At 40.6% G+C, this 21066-nt stretch overlaps 1 protein-coding gene across 2 annotated transcripts in view; it reads right to left on the bottom strand.

The window, feature by feature from the left end:
* Positions 1–20555, bottom strand: part of adcy2a (adenylate cyclase 2a) — a 33064-nt gene extending 12509 nt beyond the window's left edge. Inside the window, exons 1-15 of one of the 2 annotated variants that reach the window (XM_037453755.2) lie at positions 20313–20555; positions 16739–17406; positions 14545–14742; positions 7849–8010; positions 4670–4819; positions 2829–2977; positions 2553–2664; positions 2227–2354; positions 1601–1759; positions 1265–1397; positions 1001–1177; positions 872–915; positions 608–688; positions 371–440; positions 127–224 (exon numbers count right to left, since the gene is read on the bottom strand). In XM_037453755.2, the coding sequence (XP_037309652.2) occupies positions 127–224; positions 371–440; positions 608–688; positions 872–915; positions 1001–1177; positions 1265–1397; positions 1601–1759; positions 2227–2354; positions 2553–2664; positions 2829–2977; positions 4670–4819; positions 7849–8010; positions 14545–14742; positions 16739–17281 (2204 nt within the window). In that variant the 5' untranslated portion in view covers positions 17282–17406; positions 20313–20555. Of the gene's footprint in view, positions 1–126; positions 225–370; positions 441–607; positions 689–871; positions 916–1000; positions 1178–1264; positions 1398–1600; positions 1760–2226; positions 2355–2552; positions 2665–2828; positions 2978–4669; positions 4820–7848; positions 8011–14544; positions 14743–16738; positions 17407–20036; positions 20244–20312 lie in introns of those variants that run through there. The other variant, XM_037453756.2, reaches the window with a different exon arrangement.
* Positions 20556–21066: the final 511 nt, after the last annotated feature.

The raw sequence follows: 21066 nt of genomic DNA, 5'->3' as shown, positions 1-21066 counted from the left end.
GCCCTTGGCTGTAAATGATTTATCAAGGTACAGAAACATAAGCAAAGTATACATTCATAGAAATGAATATACAACATTGCAGCAACAGTAATTTAAATTTTTTACAATGAAATGAAGGAAACATACTTTGGAAGGACGAGAATCTGCACAATAAAAATGCAGAAAAAGATCAAACAAGCACAGGTGACATAGTACTTGAAGGCTGGTAAAGTTGTTGCTCTGTACTGAAAGGAGAAAGAAAAGTTTGTTTCAACAAAAGGCTTTCAAACTAATATCTGAGCGACTGCATTTAGACAACATAAATCTCTCTGTGGTTAAGGGTTGGCAAAGGAACAAGCAGCCTTGATGCGTTCTGGGAGTCTTACTGTACCTCCTTCTCCAACGTTTTGTTGTGAAAGAATAAGGATATTCTTTGAATGTCTTCGGACTTGAGCCACTGTCTGTAAGCAGCAAGGTGTAGTTAAATACCAGATGGAGAATACAGTTAGTGTAGTCCACCTCATTAGGATCCAGTACATGCAATCATTTGCTTTAATGTGTCATGTTTCATTATTTCCAGTATGAAAATACTGTGTATTTTGTTTGGATAATTACAAAAACACCTTACTTCTGTGAATTTATCCCATCAAAGGTCCTTATCATTCTCTCGTTCAGTTCTTCCTCAAACCGTTTCTTCTGAGACTTTGTTCTTTAATGGGTAAAAAGAAGAAAAAGAGCCATATCTTTTAAATTCACATAACATTTGTCGGACACAAAGCCTCTAGCACAAGTCTAGTCCTATTAAAGATCTTGTCGTCTGACATTGTACTTTTAAGGGGGATGATAATCCTGCAAAAGAAATGGTGACACAGCTTTAAACTGAGCAGCTTGCCTTTCTGATCTCCTCTTGAATTGATACTGCCCCATTGGCACATCCTAGACAAAGAACAAGAGAGATGAGTTACAGTTGAACTTTCCAGTCAACTAGATCCCAACATACTTCTGGAAAGAAATGACACACAGCAGTGTTAATTTTGCCATTCTCATTAGTCATGCTGTCTCTGTGGTGCAGGTTGGCGAATGGCTTGGCCGCTCCCCAGGACTCAAGGTAGCGCGTCATCCTGACGGAGGCTCTCATTTTGGCTCCGTCCATAGTTTGTCTGGAGCGGTAATGATGCTGTGGGCTGCGACGCTCCACCTGGGCAGACACGAATATACAGTCAAATTATTGCAGTTTATGCAATGTCCAACATTTTTGCTGAGTGCGAGGGATGTGCTACAGTACCTTTGGGTTGATGACCAGGTAAGTGATGACGCCGTGTTCCTTCAGGTAGGGGTCTCTTTCTTGCCCATCCCCATCTTCCACCTTATAGGCCTCATTCAGGTGCTCCAGTGTCACTGAGGTGATGTGAACTCGCCTGGAAATAAACAACTTAATCCATAATTGTCTCACTTTGAATATAAAAATTGCATCTGGTTTCAACCAGTCAGAACCAATATATTAAATCAAGAAGTTTTTTTTTAATTTTAATTACACCCACCAGTACACAAAGCTAGCTTATGCAAGTTTCAGGGTGTTTATTGGGGGCAAGAGCCTTCATTTAACTTCCAGTTCACTCACCCAGGTACACCTCCTGCTTCCATATGATTGGCCAGCGTGACATCGTGGGACCAAACATCATATTGCCATTTCTGAAGTCCAATCACGCCACACAGTACATTACCAGAATGCACACCGACCCGCATGTTGATGTCAACCCCAGTGGCATCCCGCACTTTCCTATTGAGCACAGAAATCTGCTCTTACTAATGTGGAGTAAAATACGTCGCACGCATCATATACCTCGTTATATAAGAAAAAATGCCTCTTTCTGACCTTAATGGTGCAGATATTTATTTAATAATATATTTTAGTTCCCCTCCATTTTTTTTATTCCAATGGCTACAGGGAACACGGGATGTAGCACCATACACGACACAGCTACATTGGCAAGTCTAATGCGAATGCAAGTGCTTATTTTTATTAACGAAAGGGTAGTACCGAAAGTTTTCAGAAGTATAATGATTTGACACAAGAAGCACAGCAAGGTCATTTTTTTACACCACTGATGCCAGGTCTGGCCACCATCAGTACTGCTGGGTTGAGGGATGTTTGATTGACTAAGACATACTCGAAGTATTGGATGTGCTTCTTTTAAACAGGAATGAGGCGGTCTTCAGCCGCACCGTTTTGTAACCGGCACTTACTTGATGGCCTCACACATGTCCAGACCCATTTTCACACAGTTCTTCGCATGGTTCGGCAGAGACTCTGGCAGGCCGGACACGCAGTAGTAACAGTCGCCAAGGATTTTGATCCGCATACATTCATTTTCCTGCATTTAAAAAGATGGATCACAGCCCAGACTCACAGGCTTAGATAAAAAAAAGGTATGATTACAGCACAGGTGTTGTCATTAGTGCTCACACAGAGAGTATAATGTATCACAGATATTTCGCCCGACATTAAAAAGCAAAAGTAGCACTTTGTTACGAAGTGTCATAATTGACTGTCCAAAAATGAAATAGATTACCTTGGCGATCTGATCGAATTTGCCAAACAGCTCATTTAGCATGTGCACCAGCTCTCCAGGTGAGCAGTCACTGGCCAGCCGTGTGAAGCCCACAATATCAGCATAGAGTATACTAGAGATGGGGGGGGGGGAAAAAAAACAACAAAAAAAACACTTTTACACACACACACGCGCGCACGCACCTTTTCCTATACTCCCTTCACACAGTGTGTGTCACATATGTATCTAACAAATTACACTACAGTGCTTCTCGGTTATACAAGTGGTGTTTCATACCTGACATTAGTATGTCTCTGGACATACAGGTTGTGAAAATTGTTTGTGTTTTCAATCTGGCCAAAATTTGGTCCCTTCAGTCTCTGAATGATCTCAGCCTTCATCACACGGGCAATGTGAGCTGGCAGCAGAGACAGCAGGAGACGCTCCTAGTAGTGGTGACACAGAAAAATGCTGTAGTATAGTGACGGTCAGAAAAAAATCAAATGACATTTTGAAACTATTAACATCTTGAATATTCATTCTATGGTTTCATATAAGGCCAGTATCAATCAACTGCTGATGCATGCAGAGATTCATTGCCTCATCGTCAATCAATTTTTGTGTCAGTGGCACGGCCTATTAACTATGCTCACAACAAATACAAATACACACCAAGCTTTGTCTTTTCAAAAACAAACTGATCAAAAGAGTGGATATTTAACTAATACAAGTAATCACTAAAAACCATGACTCACTAAAAATATGTTATGCATTCAGCAACGTTTTAAAAGCTAGACTACATGAAAACTTCAAGCCTGAAAATGAATTGAGCAGTATATTGTATCAGGTTGACTTTCTCCAAATCAAATGATGGTGGTGGCTGCCTGGGACTTTGATGATTCAGATTACTTGCACTAGAAATGTATGCACATCGTGTACTGCAAGGCACTTAGGATAAAAGCATGCAGCAAACGGCATACATTACGATGACCCGAGAGAAGTCAGTCTCTGCACAGTTTCTACCATCTGTCGCAGGCAGCAGCTATTGGGAAAAGCTGCGCCCAAGGCATTTTTCAGCTTCACTCATGGAAGTCGCAACAACACAAGCTGGATTCCCCATAGGGAGAACCAGCTCCAGCCCTGGTCTGGCTTTGACAACGACAGCTGGATTCCTCCTCGTCGGAATGCCTCCAAAAGCAAAACACTACGACAGCTATAGCAAAAAGGAAGCTTCATCCCAGGCTCACATAGCAGGAAGATTTGGGCAACAGCTTGAAAAAGGCACCATGCTGCAGCAACACCTCTGTGATGGGAGAGGGACCGCTAGGAGATATTTTACTGTGATTTTGTTTGAACAGTAAGAAAGAAAATAATGAAAAGATTAGGTCATTTATTTTCAGAGGTTTTAAACAAATGTTATCTCTAGTGTTCAAAACATTGAATGTTAACAATGGCCCATTTCCCCAAGTTTTAGGGTCCCTTTGTTTAATAATTGTAATTCTGAAAATATCCTGTCTTAGTGGACAGAGTTAATGATATTTACAAGTGATAGTGTTTCAGGATAAATAGATTTATGAAGAAGGCTCTACCTATTTTCTCAAGTAACTCATGTGGTGAAGTTGTATTGCCTAGGTGTAAACAAAGTGTCCTTTTCCATCTACTTCCATCATGAATGACAATACCATCTCTATCTCTGACGTGGAGGGAACCAGTAGAGCTGATCCAGCTCCCTCCCAAGCATTTAATAAATCTCCTGTTCAATGATTTTACACCATTGCAAATGATGGATCACACATGCCTGAATATTCATCAATAACATTAGTCACTTTCATTCTGCAAAAACACAAAAAAAACGCACCAATGGATGGCTGTCCATACTCTCAACGTAGGTGGACACATTAGCTGGATATGAAACAGGTTGAATTCCATTTTAAGTTGGAGGACCAGAATGAAAAAAATGTTTATGGAACAACACGTTTTCGGGCTGTTGATTTAATACCAATCGCCAGGTCTTTTGTGCACAGACATAATCCATTGCTTTTTTTTCTATACACCATTAAACACCAACACCCTCATTGTTACTAGCAACACTCAAGGTATGCCAGACTTTCAATGGTTTAAATATCATAAAGACTTACCTGTTGTCTCTTCTCAAACTCCAGCTTAATCGGGGACTTGATACAGTTGCATGTGTCCTGATACGTCTGTTTGAGTGCCAACTCCATCAGATGTTTGTGGTACGCCCCTGCCATGTTGCCACACATGAAAATGATAACATTGGCCACAATCTGTATGGTAACAGAGCAAAAACAAGGCAGGTATTAGATAGAAATAAAACCGAAACAGAATACATTCAACATTGCCATATTTTAGTGTGTCAAGAACATTACAAACTAAAGCAAATAAAGAGCTTTTGTCATCCTCCATGCAGGAGGAAACAAGCTTTTATGGGAGGGAACTAAGATGCTGACAACATAAGACTAAGACATAACACTACACCGTATTAAAGGGTGAGCTTTCATTCATTTATATAAAAAAAATGTCTTAGAATGTCATCTTAATCAGTTATTCAAAAGGAAACAATTTTCAAACTCTGAGATAAAGAAATATAGTTCAATCAATTATAGATAGGTGAATACGAGGCATGTGACCTGTATGCAACTCTGGGACAATTGTGCAAAGCCTTGAAAATAGCATCATTCCTGCATGGGCCATACTGTGGCTTGATCAACGGTCCCTCTAGCAGACGCTAATTAGGAGTCGGGCTCAGGTTCACATTCCACAAGGCCTGTCTTTTTTGATGGTGTTATTGTCACTGGAACTAAATGGTAAGACACATTAATATATATACATGTAAGGACCCATTTAATAACTTTTTTTCATAGCCATATTTTAGCTTATTTTAATTTAATATTCAATAGTCAATAAAAAAGTGACATTTTTATAGTAGTTTTGGCTTAGTTGAAGTTCACAACTGACATAACATGCTAACCGATGTCAGTATGTTTAAACAACACAGAACATACACAACTACATTAACTAAAATGACGCTGTCAAGCCGTGCCAACTGCTCCATGTGTAGAACACATTGTGTACCCTTCTTCAGACGAGTCAAAGCAAGGTCTGACAGAGTACAGCTCAGCCTAATGAGTCCAAGATAAAACGTTTACGCCAGAAGATTGGTCCTTTGATTTTGACAATTTATTTTCTCCAACATCACCAGCAAGCAAAACCCGATGTTTTGTTTTGCCCCACTAGTTTCAGTGTTTTACAAGGAACGGATAGATAGAAAGACCTGACATCCAAGGACAAATACCTATTTTTTTCATTCAGAGTCCCATACACAAAACAGTTTGTATTAAATATGACACATAGACACATAAATGGTTTCTCCAAACAGAGCTCTTCACTATACGCAGAGTGCAAATTGTGATTTGTGAGACGTGAACCCTGTTGTGTTTATCTTCACTTAAAGCAGCACTTCCATTCACATGTCAAGCATTCCCATGGCAGCACTGCACAGGAGGCTCCATTAGAGAAACTATTCTAAAAGAATACCCGGGATGACAAGGGAATGTATAAGGACCAAATATCCTTGAGCTCAATATTTTTGCAATTTAATCCCTAATGTAATGGTTCTCTCTCATTAAATAATACAAAAATGGTACAATTTCTCCAGTTCCCGCGGGGTCTTTCACTGTCACATTCTGTTGTTTCCCTTCACATCATATTCTAAAAAATGTCCCTGTATACTTGCAATCTGTTTTTATATGCAGCATAATGACCTTCTCCTTATATTGACCAATAGAAATATGCCATCTCCCACCCGGCCCCATCTCTCATCACAGAAATATGTCCGACAGATTAACAACCAGTGTAGTTTTAAAAAAATAAAAAAACGTATTATCTCTTATTTCACTCTATTATTGTTTAAGACTTAAATACACAACATGGATGTAGTCGTTACGAGTACCGATCACTGATCGCCTATCGCTGTAAAATGTGTCATCCAATTCCGCCCACAGTACCAGAGTAAGCATCTGGTTTTCCAACAGTGAATTGGAGTCTTGTTCCATCTTGAAAAACAATACAATGATTACTTCAGCCTGATAGCGGCGTTTATGTTCACCTCGTAAAAATGTATTTTGGCCAGACGTCCCTTTTGCTGTCCACTGAATTTATAGAGTCCGCTATGGAGATTTGTAAACACTGAAAGTTATTTTAAAAAGCCATATTTCCAAACCTGGCTTGGTTAATTAGTTCAACCAAACAGCATGTGCTACAGAATAGTGTGCAGAGGGTTCGGACTAGTACAACGAAACCCTTTTACACGCTTATGTAAGCCACTTTATAAAAAGGGTTTTCAGTGGTGCATACATTGTATGCAATATTATCACACAGTAAATAACCTTGTAGAACGTTTTAGGTCACGGTGTGGCTGCTGGCGTGGAGATGCTACTCTTTGAGTCAACATCTGGTAGACAAGACTGTCAGTAATCTAATCTCCAAAGGTCAGCTGCGTGAATCAGCAGAACATCACTGGTCCCCGACTGCAGAGAACACTGAGGTTGGTTGAGGGTTGTCGCTGGAGGATTTTTGCACTTTGAGTGATTCTGAGATGAGGGGCTGTTATGCTATTCTTAGAACATGAATGCAAGTCCTGTTGTAATTTACCTTGTGGCAACAGAAGTGGTTTTGTTGTTTTTTTTTATCCAGAAATGACCAAAACATTTTTATCAAAATAACTTCTGAAAATTATTCTCAAGAGCAAAAAATGAAGATAATCTGGAACATTGCTACGCTACTTTTATATTCCTACAGGTGATCCTCATTACCCAATTTAAGGTAAGGGCTAGATTTTTACTACTCTTACTACTATAAAAAGTACTGTCTTACTTTTGGTTTTTCTACTGCTATTAAACTAAAATTTACTTCTACTGCTACTACCACAATTAAAACTATAACTACTTAAATCACTACAAAAATACAGAAATAATAAAAGCTGAGAATTAAATGTATTTTTCAAATTGATATGAGCTTCTCCCATTTTCTGTGTTTTATTTTCTCCAATTCTTTAAAATTAATTTCAGCTTTTTTCATTTCTGTACTTTAAGCAACTTTATGAAATTAATTTCAGCTTTATGCATTCCAACGCATTTTCAGCAGGAAATGCATTTTCTAGTTCTGTACGGACAACCAATTATACATTATTCAAGTCACTAATGAGGATTAACTAAGTTCAAGCTCACAGTGGTGTTTGCATATTTTGAGGATACTCTTTGCTCTGCTAACTCACACTTGTGCTTTATGGCCTTACCTGCCAGACTACGGGTTCCACGTGATCAGCGGTGGTGGACAGGCAGACGCTCAACACAACGGTGTGAGAGGCAGAGGTCAGGACACTGGCGATGATGGCGTCCCGCATGGAGAACGGCAGCATGGTATAAACCACAAACACAATGAACAGGAAGAATGACACCTGTGAAGAGAGACACACAAGATAGGAAAATACAGACAGAAATAAAATATCAGCGAAAAAGAATGAGCATGGGCCCAGTCTGATCACCACCAATACGGTTTGCTAAAGTTATGTTTATTTATATGCAGCTATGATCAGAGAGAAACTCCTCTGTTTAAGCTTTGGTGACTATCACAGTTCCACAATGTTTCTTCATAGGTGACTATGAAGTGAATCTAAATAAAAGCAACTATCAAAGACAATTATTTTTCTGTGTTGTTTGGGTTAACATTTTGAGCCAATGGATAATATGGTAAGATGCTGGGAAATTGGCGCAACTCAAAAGAAAATACTTAACATATTTAAGACGCTCTTTCCTTAAACAATGTTACTAGTTGTTCCGACAATTCTGATGCAGATCTCATGTTTCACAACCAACACAACAGGTAACACCTGAGTAAACACTTTGGACATACAGTTACTCCCTCGGTCTGTTTGAATTTCGTAAGCCAAAAGTGGTACAGCATTCAGCCAATTCCTACTACCAACTTGGCTCAGAGAGAACGTAGTGGAATTGCCTCAGGGTATTGAGTTGCAGCACACATCAAAGTCTAGAGATTACCAGATTTAGACTTGGGCAACGGGCCCACACAATCAAGAAGGAGTCTCTAAAATGGTTCTTCCATCACTGGCATAGGAATGAGTGGAGCTGGGGGAATAACCTGGTTTGGCTTTCTCACCATATGACACACATGACAAGAACAGCAATACTCCGCAACATCCCCTTTTAAACCACAGTACTGGTCACTTTAACTTCAGTAAACTCATTTCCAACAGCGTTAGGGGACAGCTTATCTAGAGGAAAGTTACAGAATGATCAGAATCAACCTCTAAACCTCTAAACTCTTTATACTTTCTTGACTGGGCATGAGTTACAATACAAGCAGTAAAGACCTCTAGGCAACAGAAACAACAATTGTCATCCATTAGAGCCTTTTGGTCTATCCACTTAACAGGGAGCAGGAAACACCTTCCCTTCCACTAAATCATTGCCTAAAGTCTAAAGAATTATTGAGCTATTGTATTGTAGCTTGCACAGCTTTAGATCTTTACCTTCAACTCCAGCTCCTTCATGGTCTCCTCATGTTCTTTTGTCAACCTCACCATCTAAAACCTGCTAACCTCTTCTCTTTCCATAGCCTTCATTTCTATCCTAAACTAAGATTCTATTTCTCGCAAAAGTACAGCTTGATCCTCTTGAGACTCCAATGTTACTTGTTCGGCCTTTCAATCAGCAAACCTGTGCAAGTCCTGCTCCTCACTAAGCAGACTCCATTCATAGGGCAAAACTCCCTGTTCAATGAGTGCAGTGATTATCTTAGCTTTAAGTTGACCTTTTCTAAGAAACGTTCAAGATGGCCTTGCTTTGCAATAGACATGAGCTGGGCTTTAGGGCACTGAGCAAGCTGCTCTAAAGTAGGACCGTCAATGGTCTCCTGAAAATAAGAATCCATTGCGAAATCACAAAAATCAACTTCACAGACCTTTATAAGGCAGCACACCGGAAAATAACTGGGCTAAGTCCCCAAGTCAAGTGCCAGCCAGGTGATGATGAAAGTAAAGGGATTAAAAAAGTGTCCAACATGAGCTGCTCCCGCCCACTTAAGTTGGGCTGACCTTTCGGGGACCGTCACTTTTGGTATTGAAGCCTAGAATTCTGCTAAAATCATTTAGATAGTACTTGTGTCGGTACCCTGTATCGGCAACTAATCAAAAGTAATCACTTGTACTTGGTGGGAATGATGAGTCCCTAAAAGAGTTGGGTAGATGAGGGAATGCATGATACACGTTTGTGTACTTTGTCTAGAGTCCATCAAGCTGGAACTAATTGAAAAGGCTCCTACTAATGCGCCTACCCTCTGCCTTAAATCAGGTAGAGCTATTTACGCAGGAACAAAACCAACAATCTGACAAAAGGGAGGATGATTAATCATGTATTGACAGTGTGGAGAAAGCAACACAATCATCCATGAGATTAAAGCCAGTGCAGCTACTGAATCATCAAACTGTAACTGGGATAACGGGGAGGCAGCAGTGGGAGAGACACCTGCTGAGTTTCCCCAACATAATTGATACTGCAGTAAAACAATGAGGAGCTTTCTTATGTGTGGTCAAGGAAAGCACATAAGGGCCCGCTCTCAGACAATTAAGTCTTTTTGTGGTAAATCATGGTTCATTCAACTCTGCTTCTGCTCCATGAATCAATCTGCAATAATGACGCTGAGGAGGGTTTAAACAACAAATTATAGAGATGGAGTGTCAGATTACATCAGGCTTTTAGTCTACAGCCTGTGGCAGAGATTAGTTTATAGGATAGATTTACAATGGAGTGTGTGTGGGTGCCATATATATATATATATATATATATATGAGCAATATGCTTCCTTCTTTTCTAGCTATAATGTATTTGAGAAATTAAAATGCAGTACGTTAGATCAAACATATCTACCAAATGTGCCTGGTTTGAAATTTAAGTCAGGCCTCTCATCCCAGAGATAAATTAAGATGTTGAAATAAAATCTCTTGTATTATCCCATCTAGTAGGTTGTCTTCTGGGGCAGTAGTTCCTGTCCTACTTTCGCAATCTACCCTCCTCTTTACAATTCCATCCTGGCAGGCTTCTTCCTTCAGCTCCTCATCTCTCCTCAAGCCTAATGAGGCCGTCTGTATACTCACAAAAGGAGTGTGTGACGGACAGGGAGGGATCGACAGGCACTGATAGAAGGGAAAGGCGGAGATGATGCAGGGTCCAGACATCCCACAGTGAAGGGCAGAGGCTGGACCACACAGATAAGCACATCTTGCCATCGTCAGCAAACAGAGAGCTTTGTGGCAGAGGATAAGCATCCAAACGAGTTCTGCTTGGAGAACAAGAGTGCATTGTGTACAAACTAATTCTGGGAGAGTGAGGATGTTGAGCACAGCTAAGGGAAATACTTGGACCCATTGAGATTCTTCTACCTGTACTGGCTGTACAGTTACTTATGTAACCATCTCCTGTTTTAGTGTCTTGACAGTTATGTGGATGTTGACATTAATGTGTTTTTCAAGGGTCTGAACCTAAGCTATAAAATTTAAAACATATTAGTATGCAACTCCAGTGGTAACACTCATTATCATTGAATTTCTCTCTCACACTGCCAACAAATTCAAATAAGCAAATAGAGGAACTGGCCATGTCAAAGTTGTGTAATTCCCAGACTTCAGCATCAAGACACCACTGTTTAGGAAGAGGGAACCGCAAAAAAAACATGGCTTTGAGATATGTCCACACAGAGGGGAGAAGACACAAAATGCAGCCTGAGGAGCGTGTACACCGTCCCCACAAATTACCAGCAACATCCACTGACTGACCAGCACCACTGTCATTGTATGAATGGACATGGGCCAAAAGCCATCATCCTAAATGAGCTGTATATGACAGGTGAGGCAGTGGGAGAACATGAGGCCCTCACTTTAATCACCTTTTCATTCCCCTACATCTCATGTCTACCTCCTCTACACCACAGACAGCATTTAATGATGTTACTATTTTTTTCTTTGCCTCCCTTGGTTCTATTTCTGGAACAGACATCCACTTTGTCGATACTGCACAGCAGCATTGGGGAGACCACAGATTCAAATTAATATAATTGGATAAGTAAAAAGACAAAAAAAACAATACTCATGCACTGCTAAAATAAACATACCGAGCTTAAAATAAGCTAATGGTCCTTGAAAAGTAAGCATACAATACGAGTGCAGGGCTGTAACTAGAAAACTGTTGATATACTCAATCGTTTTCTAAATGAATTGTTCTACTAAATGTCAACACTGAGCAATGTAAGTCATTTCTTCATTAATGGAGTTATGGGGTTTTAGTGACAACACAAATCTCAAAATATATATTTTGGCTATCCATCTCTAGGGTTTATAAGTTTAATGGTACCAAAAAGAGAAACTATCCAGTGAGCAGCAGTTGTGTGGCCAAAAATGCCTTGCTGATGGGATCGATCAGAGGAGAATGGGCTGACCGGGTTGAGATGGCAGAAAGGCAACTGTAACTGAACAGACTGCAGTTCACACAGGCTTACCAAAATGGGACAACAGCAGATTTTAAAAACGTTCCCTTGTCTGAGGAGTGTTGATTTCAGCTGGTAGACTCAGAATTTGGCGCAAACAACATGAAAGCATGGATCCATCCTGCCTCGCATCAACGGTTCAGGCTGCTGCAACAGTGTGGCAGATATTTCTTTGGCACACTTTTGTGACCATGTCACAAAGCGCTTTTCATCTGGTTTCTTGAACATGACAATGAGTTCACTGTACTCAAATGGTCTCCGAAACGCAATCCAATAGGACACCTTTGGGATGTGGTGGACTGGGGGATAGATAAAGTGCAGACGACAAACCCGCAGGAACCGCGTGATGCTATTATGTCAATATGGACAAATATCTCTGAGGAATGTTTCCAACAACTTGTTTAAAGTATGCCACAAAGAATTAAGGCAGTTCTGAAGGCAAAAAAACATCCAACCTTTTACCAGCAAGGTGTACCTAATAAAGTGCTGAGTGCAAGAGCACAGGTTATCTATACATTGTTGTCGGTTTGTATATTTCAATTTTGTTTCCTTTTGAGATTTAGTTATTTTAGGCAGCCTTAAACCATCTGGCCTGGAACAGAAGATGGAAATGATCCTCTCTGGCTAACTCTTGTTCACTTACAGTCCCACAGTAGATTAGTGTGCAGCGTCCCTGAAAGATAAAATAAATTAAAAGAATATGGCAGCAAGCCGCTTAAACATAGAGAGCAACGCCAGTCAATATTAATGTTGCTCAAGATAAGTGCATAAGATTTGACAGTCAAGGAGCAGTAACTACACAATGGTCTGACATTTCTAATAAGCACATGAAAAGAATGAATTGGTTTGGCAGGTGAATCTGTGCATATTTATATATCCATTTGTAAAAGATAAGGCCAAACTAGACATCCGTCTGGTCTAGTACTGTTGAATAAGTACAGCTTTCTATCAATGAAGAACCAATGTTCTGTACTGCTTTCAATGACCCATATGGCTGTAGTAATCCAAATGCTTCCCTTTGTTTGTCTCGGCACATTTAACTGAAGATGTAATGTTGCTAGAGAATATAGTTGTGTAACTTCTTTTCAGTACCACTGCGCAGCAGCATAATATGAGGGCCACCATCAGCAAAAGTACAGATTTGGACAACTTGATGCAAACGCAGGCCCCGATTCATTCATACCACCCGACCCCCAGAATTACGCCGACACACGCTACGTTATAAGCAGGACTGGGCTTGGACCACTGCCTGTCAGCAGAAGAGCCGGTCACAGGGATTCATCGGAGCAGTAAAAACATTTTTGTCCATTATCGGGGTTCAGCGATGACAAAAGGAATTAAGAGATTTACCAAATCACATATTTTTAGTGAATGCCGGCTGAAGGCATTTAACTTGTCCAAGCCACAGCTCTAGGTGGCTGTCTCTTCTGCAGCATCACACATCCATTAACCTCACAGTCTGCTTCTCCCCACTACTTTTTTGTTTTTCCTTCCTCTGACATTAAGGCTATGAGAAGTACATTGAGGACTCCTTGGCTGCTGGGTTCATTCTGCACACTGAAAAAAAATCACTCCTCTTCCATCCCTTTGCCTTCTTATCCATGGCTATTTGGGACCTCTGGGGCTGTGGAGCCACCTGGACTTGAGTTTATAAATCCTGCATGTCACAATCCAGGGTAGACATTGGAAAAGGCTAGTTACCGCCCTCAGCGTTAGAAAGGATGGATTCCTAGGCTTTGTAATCATAGCAGCTCAAAGTCATCCAACTATATCACACATCAACATTGCTTGCCGTCTCATCAACCAGAGACAGCAAGGTATTGCTTCAGGAGGATAGATTTGCTAATTTTATCTAAATCAGCAAATATTATTTCTACCCTTTTATTGTCTAAAGTATTGATGCTTTCCAAGACAACAGTATCGCTACCTTACACCGAAGCTAGGCATGGAAGAGTATTGCTAAGGGTTTTGAACTAGTATGCTACTGTATAACTTGGAAAGAAAGTGCCTGCTGACAGAGTTGTGCGTGGAAAGTTTTGAAATGATAAATGGCCTAATATACGTATAAAGGAGGGTTCTCTTAGTGCAGCCAAATGTGGCTAGAATTGTGTTATTTGATTTTCCAAAGGGGTTCAGCAGGAGGCATTTCCATAAGATCTGCAACGGAAATTATGAAAGAACCACATGTTTCACGCAGAATAATGTTTATATAACTAGCGTGTGCTCAACCAATGGTTGCATTCATCAATGACTGGAATGTTTTTAAAAAGGTGAAATGTTTCTAGAGGAGTACAACACTTTCCCACAACCCCACACACACTAAATGCAAGGCAAGGAAATAAAACCAATTACAGATATTTTGGAGCAATGCACACGTTACTCTACAACAAATGAATTCAATTTGGATACATTAAATTACATGTCTGTGTCTTACCTGATCCCACGGACAGATAATACCGCCAGAAAACATAAAGAGGTAGCCCATGGCAACCAAGCAGGCCCAGATGACCAAGGAGAAAACACGTAGAAGCTTCTTGAAGATGGACTCAATGCAGACAAGTACAAAAACAGCCAGGAAGATGGCCATCGCTGTGGGCACAGTGATTACAAAGGCCACGTGGTCCTCAACGTTCTGTAAAATGACAAAATGAAACGTTGACAGTCAATTCAAGAGAGGGAAAGAGACTCACTAAGGAAATAAAGGAAGAAGAATTAATTAATGGGTAAACTGTGGTTGCTTGAAAAAAAGGAGGAAAGAAAAGAACATTCAGAAAACCCTTTGTTGTTAAAAAAAAAAAAAAACCTTTGTCCTGAAAATACAAACAACCAAAGCAAATATGAATCACCCTGAGCAAATACAAATAAGCAAAAATGAATAAACAGTTAACCAGTAGTAAGGTTGAAGCCACATCCATAATTGATTTGCTGCTGCCTTTCTGAAATACATTTAGATCTGAAAGTGCTAATAAAAATTTCAAGAGTTTCATCAAGGTGGATGTAGGAGAATTGCCCAGTTAAAGAAGTTGAAAATCATTGCTTTTCCAGTAGGTTGATTTGGGAGGGGGGGTATGGATATGTATCACATTCTCACTGGTGGTTTGAGGTAAGGACATCCGTGACAGACACCCATCTATAAATACAGCTTAAACATAAACATATTCTTACTCTTGCCATCGTTGTTAGAACAATGAAAACCTTCTTATGTCAATCCATCTCACACTGCTATTTGCAGTTGTCCTCTTCCTCTCCATCTCCAGCTCTCTCTAGTCCCCAACCCCCACCTTCCCTCTGTCTCTTTCAGTCAATGCACTGGGACAGCAGAGGATGTGTGTGGCTGCAGAAAGCCACAGAGAGTTTGACTTGCCCAGAGCAGTGCTCCAAAACAGCACAGGATTTAGGTCAGGCAGCAAGCAGAATGGAGGGATGATAGAATACAAATAAAAGAGACAGAACTATCAGGAGGTGGGAGATGAGAGACACGAGAATGTAGTGAATAGGGGATGGTGGAAAAAAGAAAAACATAGTAGGAAAAGCCAAGCCTAAGCAGCACATAAAGAAAGAGGATGTATGATGACAGTGGCATGGCAAGAAAAGGATTTTTTCTCAGATTCTTGTTTTTTCTGAGCCATAAAACATGGCAGAATAATATCTTAATGTCAGATTTTAAGCAGTTTGCCTTAACGACAGGGATTTCAAAGACTTTCGTTATCGTTCTGGAGCACCAGTGTTTCCAACAACAGATTAATATTACAGCCTTGTGCTGCTGTTACGGTCAACATTTTACCACAGTTTTAACACAAAAGGCTGCCTACTAGAATGATGAATCCAAAATGAAATGATGAATTAGGTTTTTCTTTGGCACAAAAACCAATTATGATAATCAATATAGCAGTAACCGTTATGGTTATGAAAATGTGATCAACAACCAGAAAAGTGGCACGATTGAAGGTAAAGGATTTAATTAAACTTTGAATTCTGTTCTGGGGGTGTTTGGTGATTTCTGTGCGTCAGTGCTCTCTCTGCCTCTTTCAGTGCATTTCTGACTAATTACTTCTAACAGCACACTCTAATGATGAGGCAAAAATATTGTATGCCAAGTTAATGTTTTAAAAATCTTCCATCATTAGATTGTGTAATTAGTTTTTTTTAAATGCACTTCACTTTTGTTCAGAATGTTATTTTATCCAGTAGTAATTTGCCTTTACTGCAACGATAACCCTGTCAATAGAGACGGAGGGAAACGGATCTCTCTGCAGTTCAGATAATAACTAAGCCCCTTATTTCCCCTCACTTTGATCTCACCCTTCGCTTCACATTAGTGCTGTGATGAGGACCACCTGCTGTGAGTGTCAGCGCATATACTGTAGGTGTTGCACAAGAATGTTTGTATCCGTGTTTAAGTCTAAGAGAGCTCATGTATTTTGTTCGACACACCAGTAGATTTTGGGTCTGCACGCGTATAATTGGAAGCTACTTTGTGTGACCCCATTTCTATGCATGCTTATGTAAAATGTGAGCACGTCAAATGTGTGTGCGTATGAGCCACATGTTGTCCAGTTGTGCATGCCTTCTTTGTACTTTTTATTTTCCTAAAAGCATCTGTGTCGTTGAGTAAAAGAGTAGCTTACCAGTCCTGAAGCAAAGAACACAGTCAGCAAAGCCAGACAGGCTCCCATCACTATGAGCAGCAGAAACACAATCAGAGGATGCTGCTGGCTCATACAGTAGTAGGACTCATACAGCCAATCCGGGGACCTAATCCTCTTCTCGTGACCTCTTCCACCTCCTTTATCCCCTTCACCAGACTCCCCGGCCCGGCCCAGGAGATACTGCTTACTCCTTATTGCCTCTTGCCACATGGATCTTGGAGCCGAGCAGAGGGAAGAGGAGGGAGCGAAACCAGAAGAGGCAGAAGAGGTGGTCACTGCTGAGGTATTGGTAGTTTCCACCACAAATGAGAAGCAGTTGTTCTGTTCAGCTCTCTTGCGGTTGTTGATCCTGTTGGGGACCCTGGTTTGAAGGTCCCTGATCTCAAGCTTATCCTTTGGTTCGTCCTCCACCTCCTGTCTTAAGTCCCTCAGGCGAAGACAACTGATGGCTGAGGCAGAGTCAGAGGCAGCGTGCGATGGCCGGAGAGGTGGCAGGAACGCACCGAGTGTAGAGCGCAGCATCCTCCTCTCTCTCCTCCTGCCAACATGTTGGAGCGGGAAATGAAGGGAAGCTCAGAGACTGAGTGCTCTTTACTGGGAGGGAGAGAAGTGGGAGGGAAGTGAAGGGAAAGGGGAGGGTGAGAGGGCTAAGGGGGAGGGGAGGAAGATAAAGAAGGTGCAGCAGCGGGGAGAAGTCAGCAAGTGAGAGAGAGAGAGCACGCAAGAGAATAAATAAAAAGGAAAACATTACACCACTGACATTTATGCAGTATGCTTTATGTTGTAATATGCGCCGTCATCATTTTTCAGAGAAATATAAGAAAATACATGTTTATGAAACACAAATCCCACAGGTACTCCATACAGGCTAAACGATCTGTGTTAAAGACATTGATAAACAGTTCTCACTAGTTGAGTGGTGAACTGTAGGCACCTCACTATTAAACTCCAATTCAGAGCAATACGGTGAAATTATAAAACAATAATCTATTCTTCCTTATGCATCAGAATTACTTTCTCACTGTGACTAACTGCCATTTTAAAAACAATGCAGTTGTAATGATTCAATATTCATTAAAAAACAAAAAATAACAGAAGTAAATGTATTAGTAACAAATGTGTGAAGAGATGGGTTAACATTTCCAAGTATTGCAAAGAGAGCCAACATGAAAATGAATCAAATTGTAGCTGCACCCTCGTGGTAATAATATGATGTGAATCGTGCGACATTACAAGCTGCCTTCATTCACTAATGAGACTTTTCTTCAATAAGCATAGAAGAAATCCTCCTGTTATGAGCAATCTGTACCAGTTCTGAAACAGAAATAACACATTTTCTGAAACTTTTTACATTGGGATGGTTTGCGGATACAAAAGATGTGTTACTACCATCCTCAGAGACTCCACAACTTCAGCTCTGGTTGAGTTGCACAATATCACTGTCAGTAAAAATGCTGAGTTAAATGTGGAATGCCGGTTACAGAGAGCACAACACCGGGGGGAATGCCGGGTTATCAACGACTAAGGAGGGGCTGTAACCCTGGGCAAGAAAAGACTTTACTTTGGGATTCTCTTCACCCTTTGTGGATAAATAAGTGAAAGGCTTCCAACACTTTGCATTTAAGCCCGTTGGGGGGAACTGTATTGTTTTTTGCATTGATTCATAATTGTTTGTGAGAATTACGATGCATCCAAGAAAGCTATTTTGTATGTAATGGCCAGGATAATTTTGCAATTTCTATTGAATGTAGTTCCTTAGTAGATGAGGAACTTATAAATATGGAGGGAAATAAAAGAAAATGTATCCACAAATCCAGAGCAGTTTGAGAAAAGTAATAAGTAAAAGAAAAGATTTTATTTAAGAAATGATTTGATTGTTAGCTAAATTGAATTTCATAACCGAATGTTAACGTATTGTCACTGAGCAACTCAGAGCACGAAAAATCAGTTAACTCATTTGAGGAATATATATACACACACAAGGTCCAATTTATTTTACAATTGTCTGAATATCTAAACGTCCCGTTAACTGGGTTGTTAAGCAAGGTCCACCAGCCATGTAAACCTGTCCGAAGAAAAAGCAGAACATCTGAAATTATTTTTATCAGCAGCAAAAAAGCACGATAATAGGATTTCCAAAAGTAAAATCTGCTCCCCTTTTCCCTTTCTGATACGAGCTATGAATCAAATCTGTAATACCATCTTAAGCGTGAGTGTAATGATCTGTGGCGTTACACCCATTTGAAGCACTAAAAGACTTTTGCAAAGAGATGGAACATGTCCCATTCTCAGAACTGTAACAGAGCAAACACACACTCAACTATTTAATTGTTATCTCATTGCATTCTGCTGTAATTGTTTGATCTTTCATTACGCATCATTGTCTCTGTTCTTATCTAAATACTTTCTTGCATCCTTTAAAGACCTCTCCTTATGGCGATCATTAAAGCTGTGTCTAACCTGATTTATATAGCACGGGCATCTATTTGGGAGATTTCTAAATGTCAGTATGACAGCGGGAGACAATGGGAGGGGCAGTGCTGGTTTGGTTACAACTACTGGTGGGCAGCTGGGGAAGAGAAAAAGAAATATGACCACCCTTTCCCTCCATTTCCTAATCTTCAGCACATCTAAAAGCAATTTCTTTCCTCTCCTTTCTCTTATACCACATTTGATCCTGTAACACGGTCTCCTTCTGATGATGCACTAGTGTCCATTCAATGCTTTTGAATGACAGTTCTCACCATCTCAGTTCGATCCTTCCACTGGTTGCTCCATCCTCATCCTTTGGTAAAACCCAACCTTTAAATTGGTGTTCCTCCATTAAAAATCTGTTTCCACTTATTGAACCTTAAACTACTGTATCCATTTCCTCAGCAAACATTTAGCACCTCCTAGTAATGATGGATGTCACTGGGAAACACGAACAGCTGCTCGGTGGCCAACTCGCTCGACTGGCCCGCGTGTTGCCCGCGTGTCTGTTAAATTAGCGCACCTGGTAAACTTCATTTTCTCATCGGACCTCAGCTTTTAACCAGCTTCTTGAGTACAAACCGAACCCGCACAAGCAACTAAACTTCGCACTTTACGCCAAGGTGGCCAGGTTTTGCTAACGTCAAATATGTCTTAAGACGGGCGTGAGACTATCCTTCGCCTGTATAGCGAAACGACGTGTGTCAACCGCGTTAAAGCCCTTCCCTCCACAACAACCCCCACACCTTCAGTTAAGATAATTAATACATCGAAACGTAATCATTTTAATTTTAAATCGTCTTACCTGTACGTAAGCCGACGCACAGGTAGACCGCGGCTCGTCTTTCCCGAGGCCGCGAGGCCGCGTTCAAAGACACGTCGCAGCGCGCTCGAGGCCTCGCGCAGCTAGCAGCTCGTATTGATTACCAACGTTCGCTTCAAGACGTGACACCTCAGCGTCCGAAACATGGAACCATTTACGTGTTTCTACCAAAAAAAATGGCTTTCGGACCGTACTCTTGAAACATACAAGACAATTAAAAGCACATTACGATCGTTAAACTTATTTCTCCCGTCTTACTTTTCGGTTGTGGCGGACGAACGGTTGGCCGGACTTGTCCGACGGAGAGCGTGTCGGCTCCAAGCAGAAAGCAGGGATTGGCTGATCTAAGGATGTGGGCGGGGCAAGTACGCAGTGGGACGTATTCATTTTTACATTCAATTGTTCTGAGGAAGTACATATGATACGGTCTTTTTAAATATAAAGCACAATTGGCCATCCTTCCCAATATTCTGCACACGTTTCCACAACTTGTACAGGCAGAAATTCCATAAAATTATATGTTGAATTAAATAAAGATGGGTGCTGTCTTACAATGCCATTTGGTACAACCCAGATCTCAGAATATACATGGTTATGCAGGAGCCAACAAGAGACTCACTGACCTTCTTGTTTTACTGCAGACAAACAATCTGGTAACTTCCTATTATAATCAAACCAATTTCGTCTTGTTTTCTTTCATTGGTAAAAGGTTCCTGCATGAGGGAGAATGGAGAATAGTTTAAATTTAACATCTCAAATGCATCTTGTTTACCATGCAAAATATGAGCATAATGTGAGTATTTAAACTTGGAGCAGGAGGAAAAAAAAGTATCAAAGAGGCTTCATATTAGGTGTGGAGGTTTATTTTCCTGCTGACATAATTTTCACCCTTCTCTTTGAAAATTACTAAAATTATGAACAGCTTCTGTGTGTCGTCAGAATGGAGTAAAAAGTCTCCTTAATGGTGGAATGAGCTCCTTAATGACATCAGAACTGCAGAAACTCATCATCT

Source organism: Pungitius pungitius, chromosome 11 (genome assembly GCF_949316345.1).
Source record: "Pungitius pungitius chromosome 11, fPunPun2.1, whole genome shotgun sequence".
Taxonomy (NCBI): domain Eukaryota; kingdom Metazoa; phylum Chordata; class Actinopteri; order Perciformes; family Gasterosteidae; genus Pungitius; species Pungitius pungitius.
Note: the sequence above shows the minus strand (reverse complement) of the source record. Positions and strands in the feature narration are given on the sequence as shown.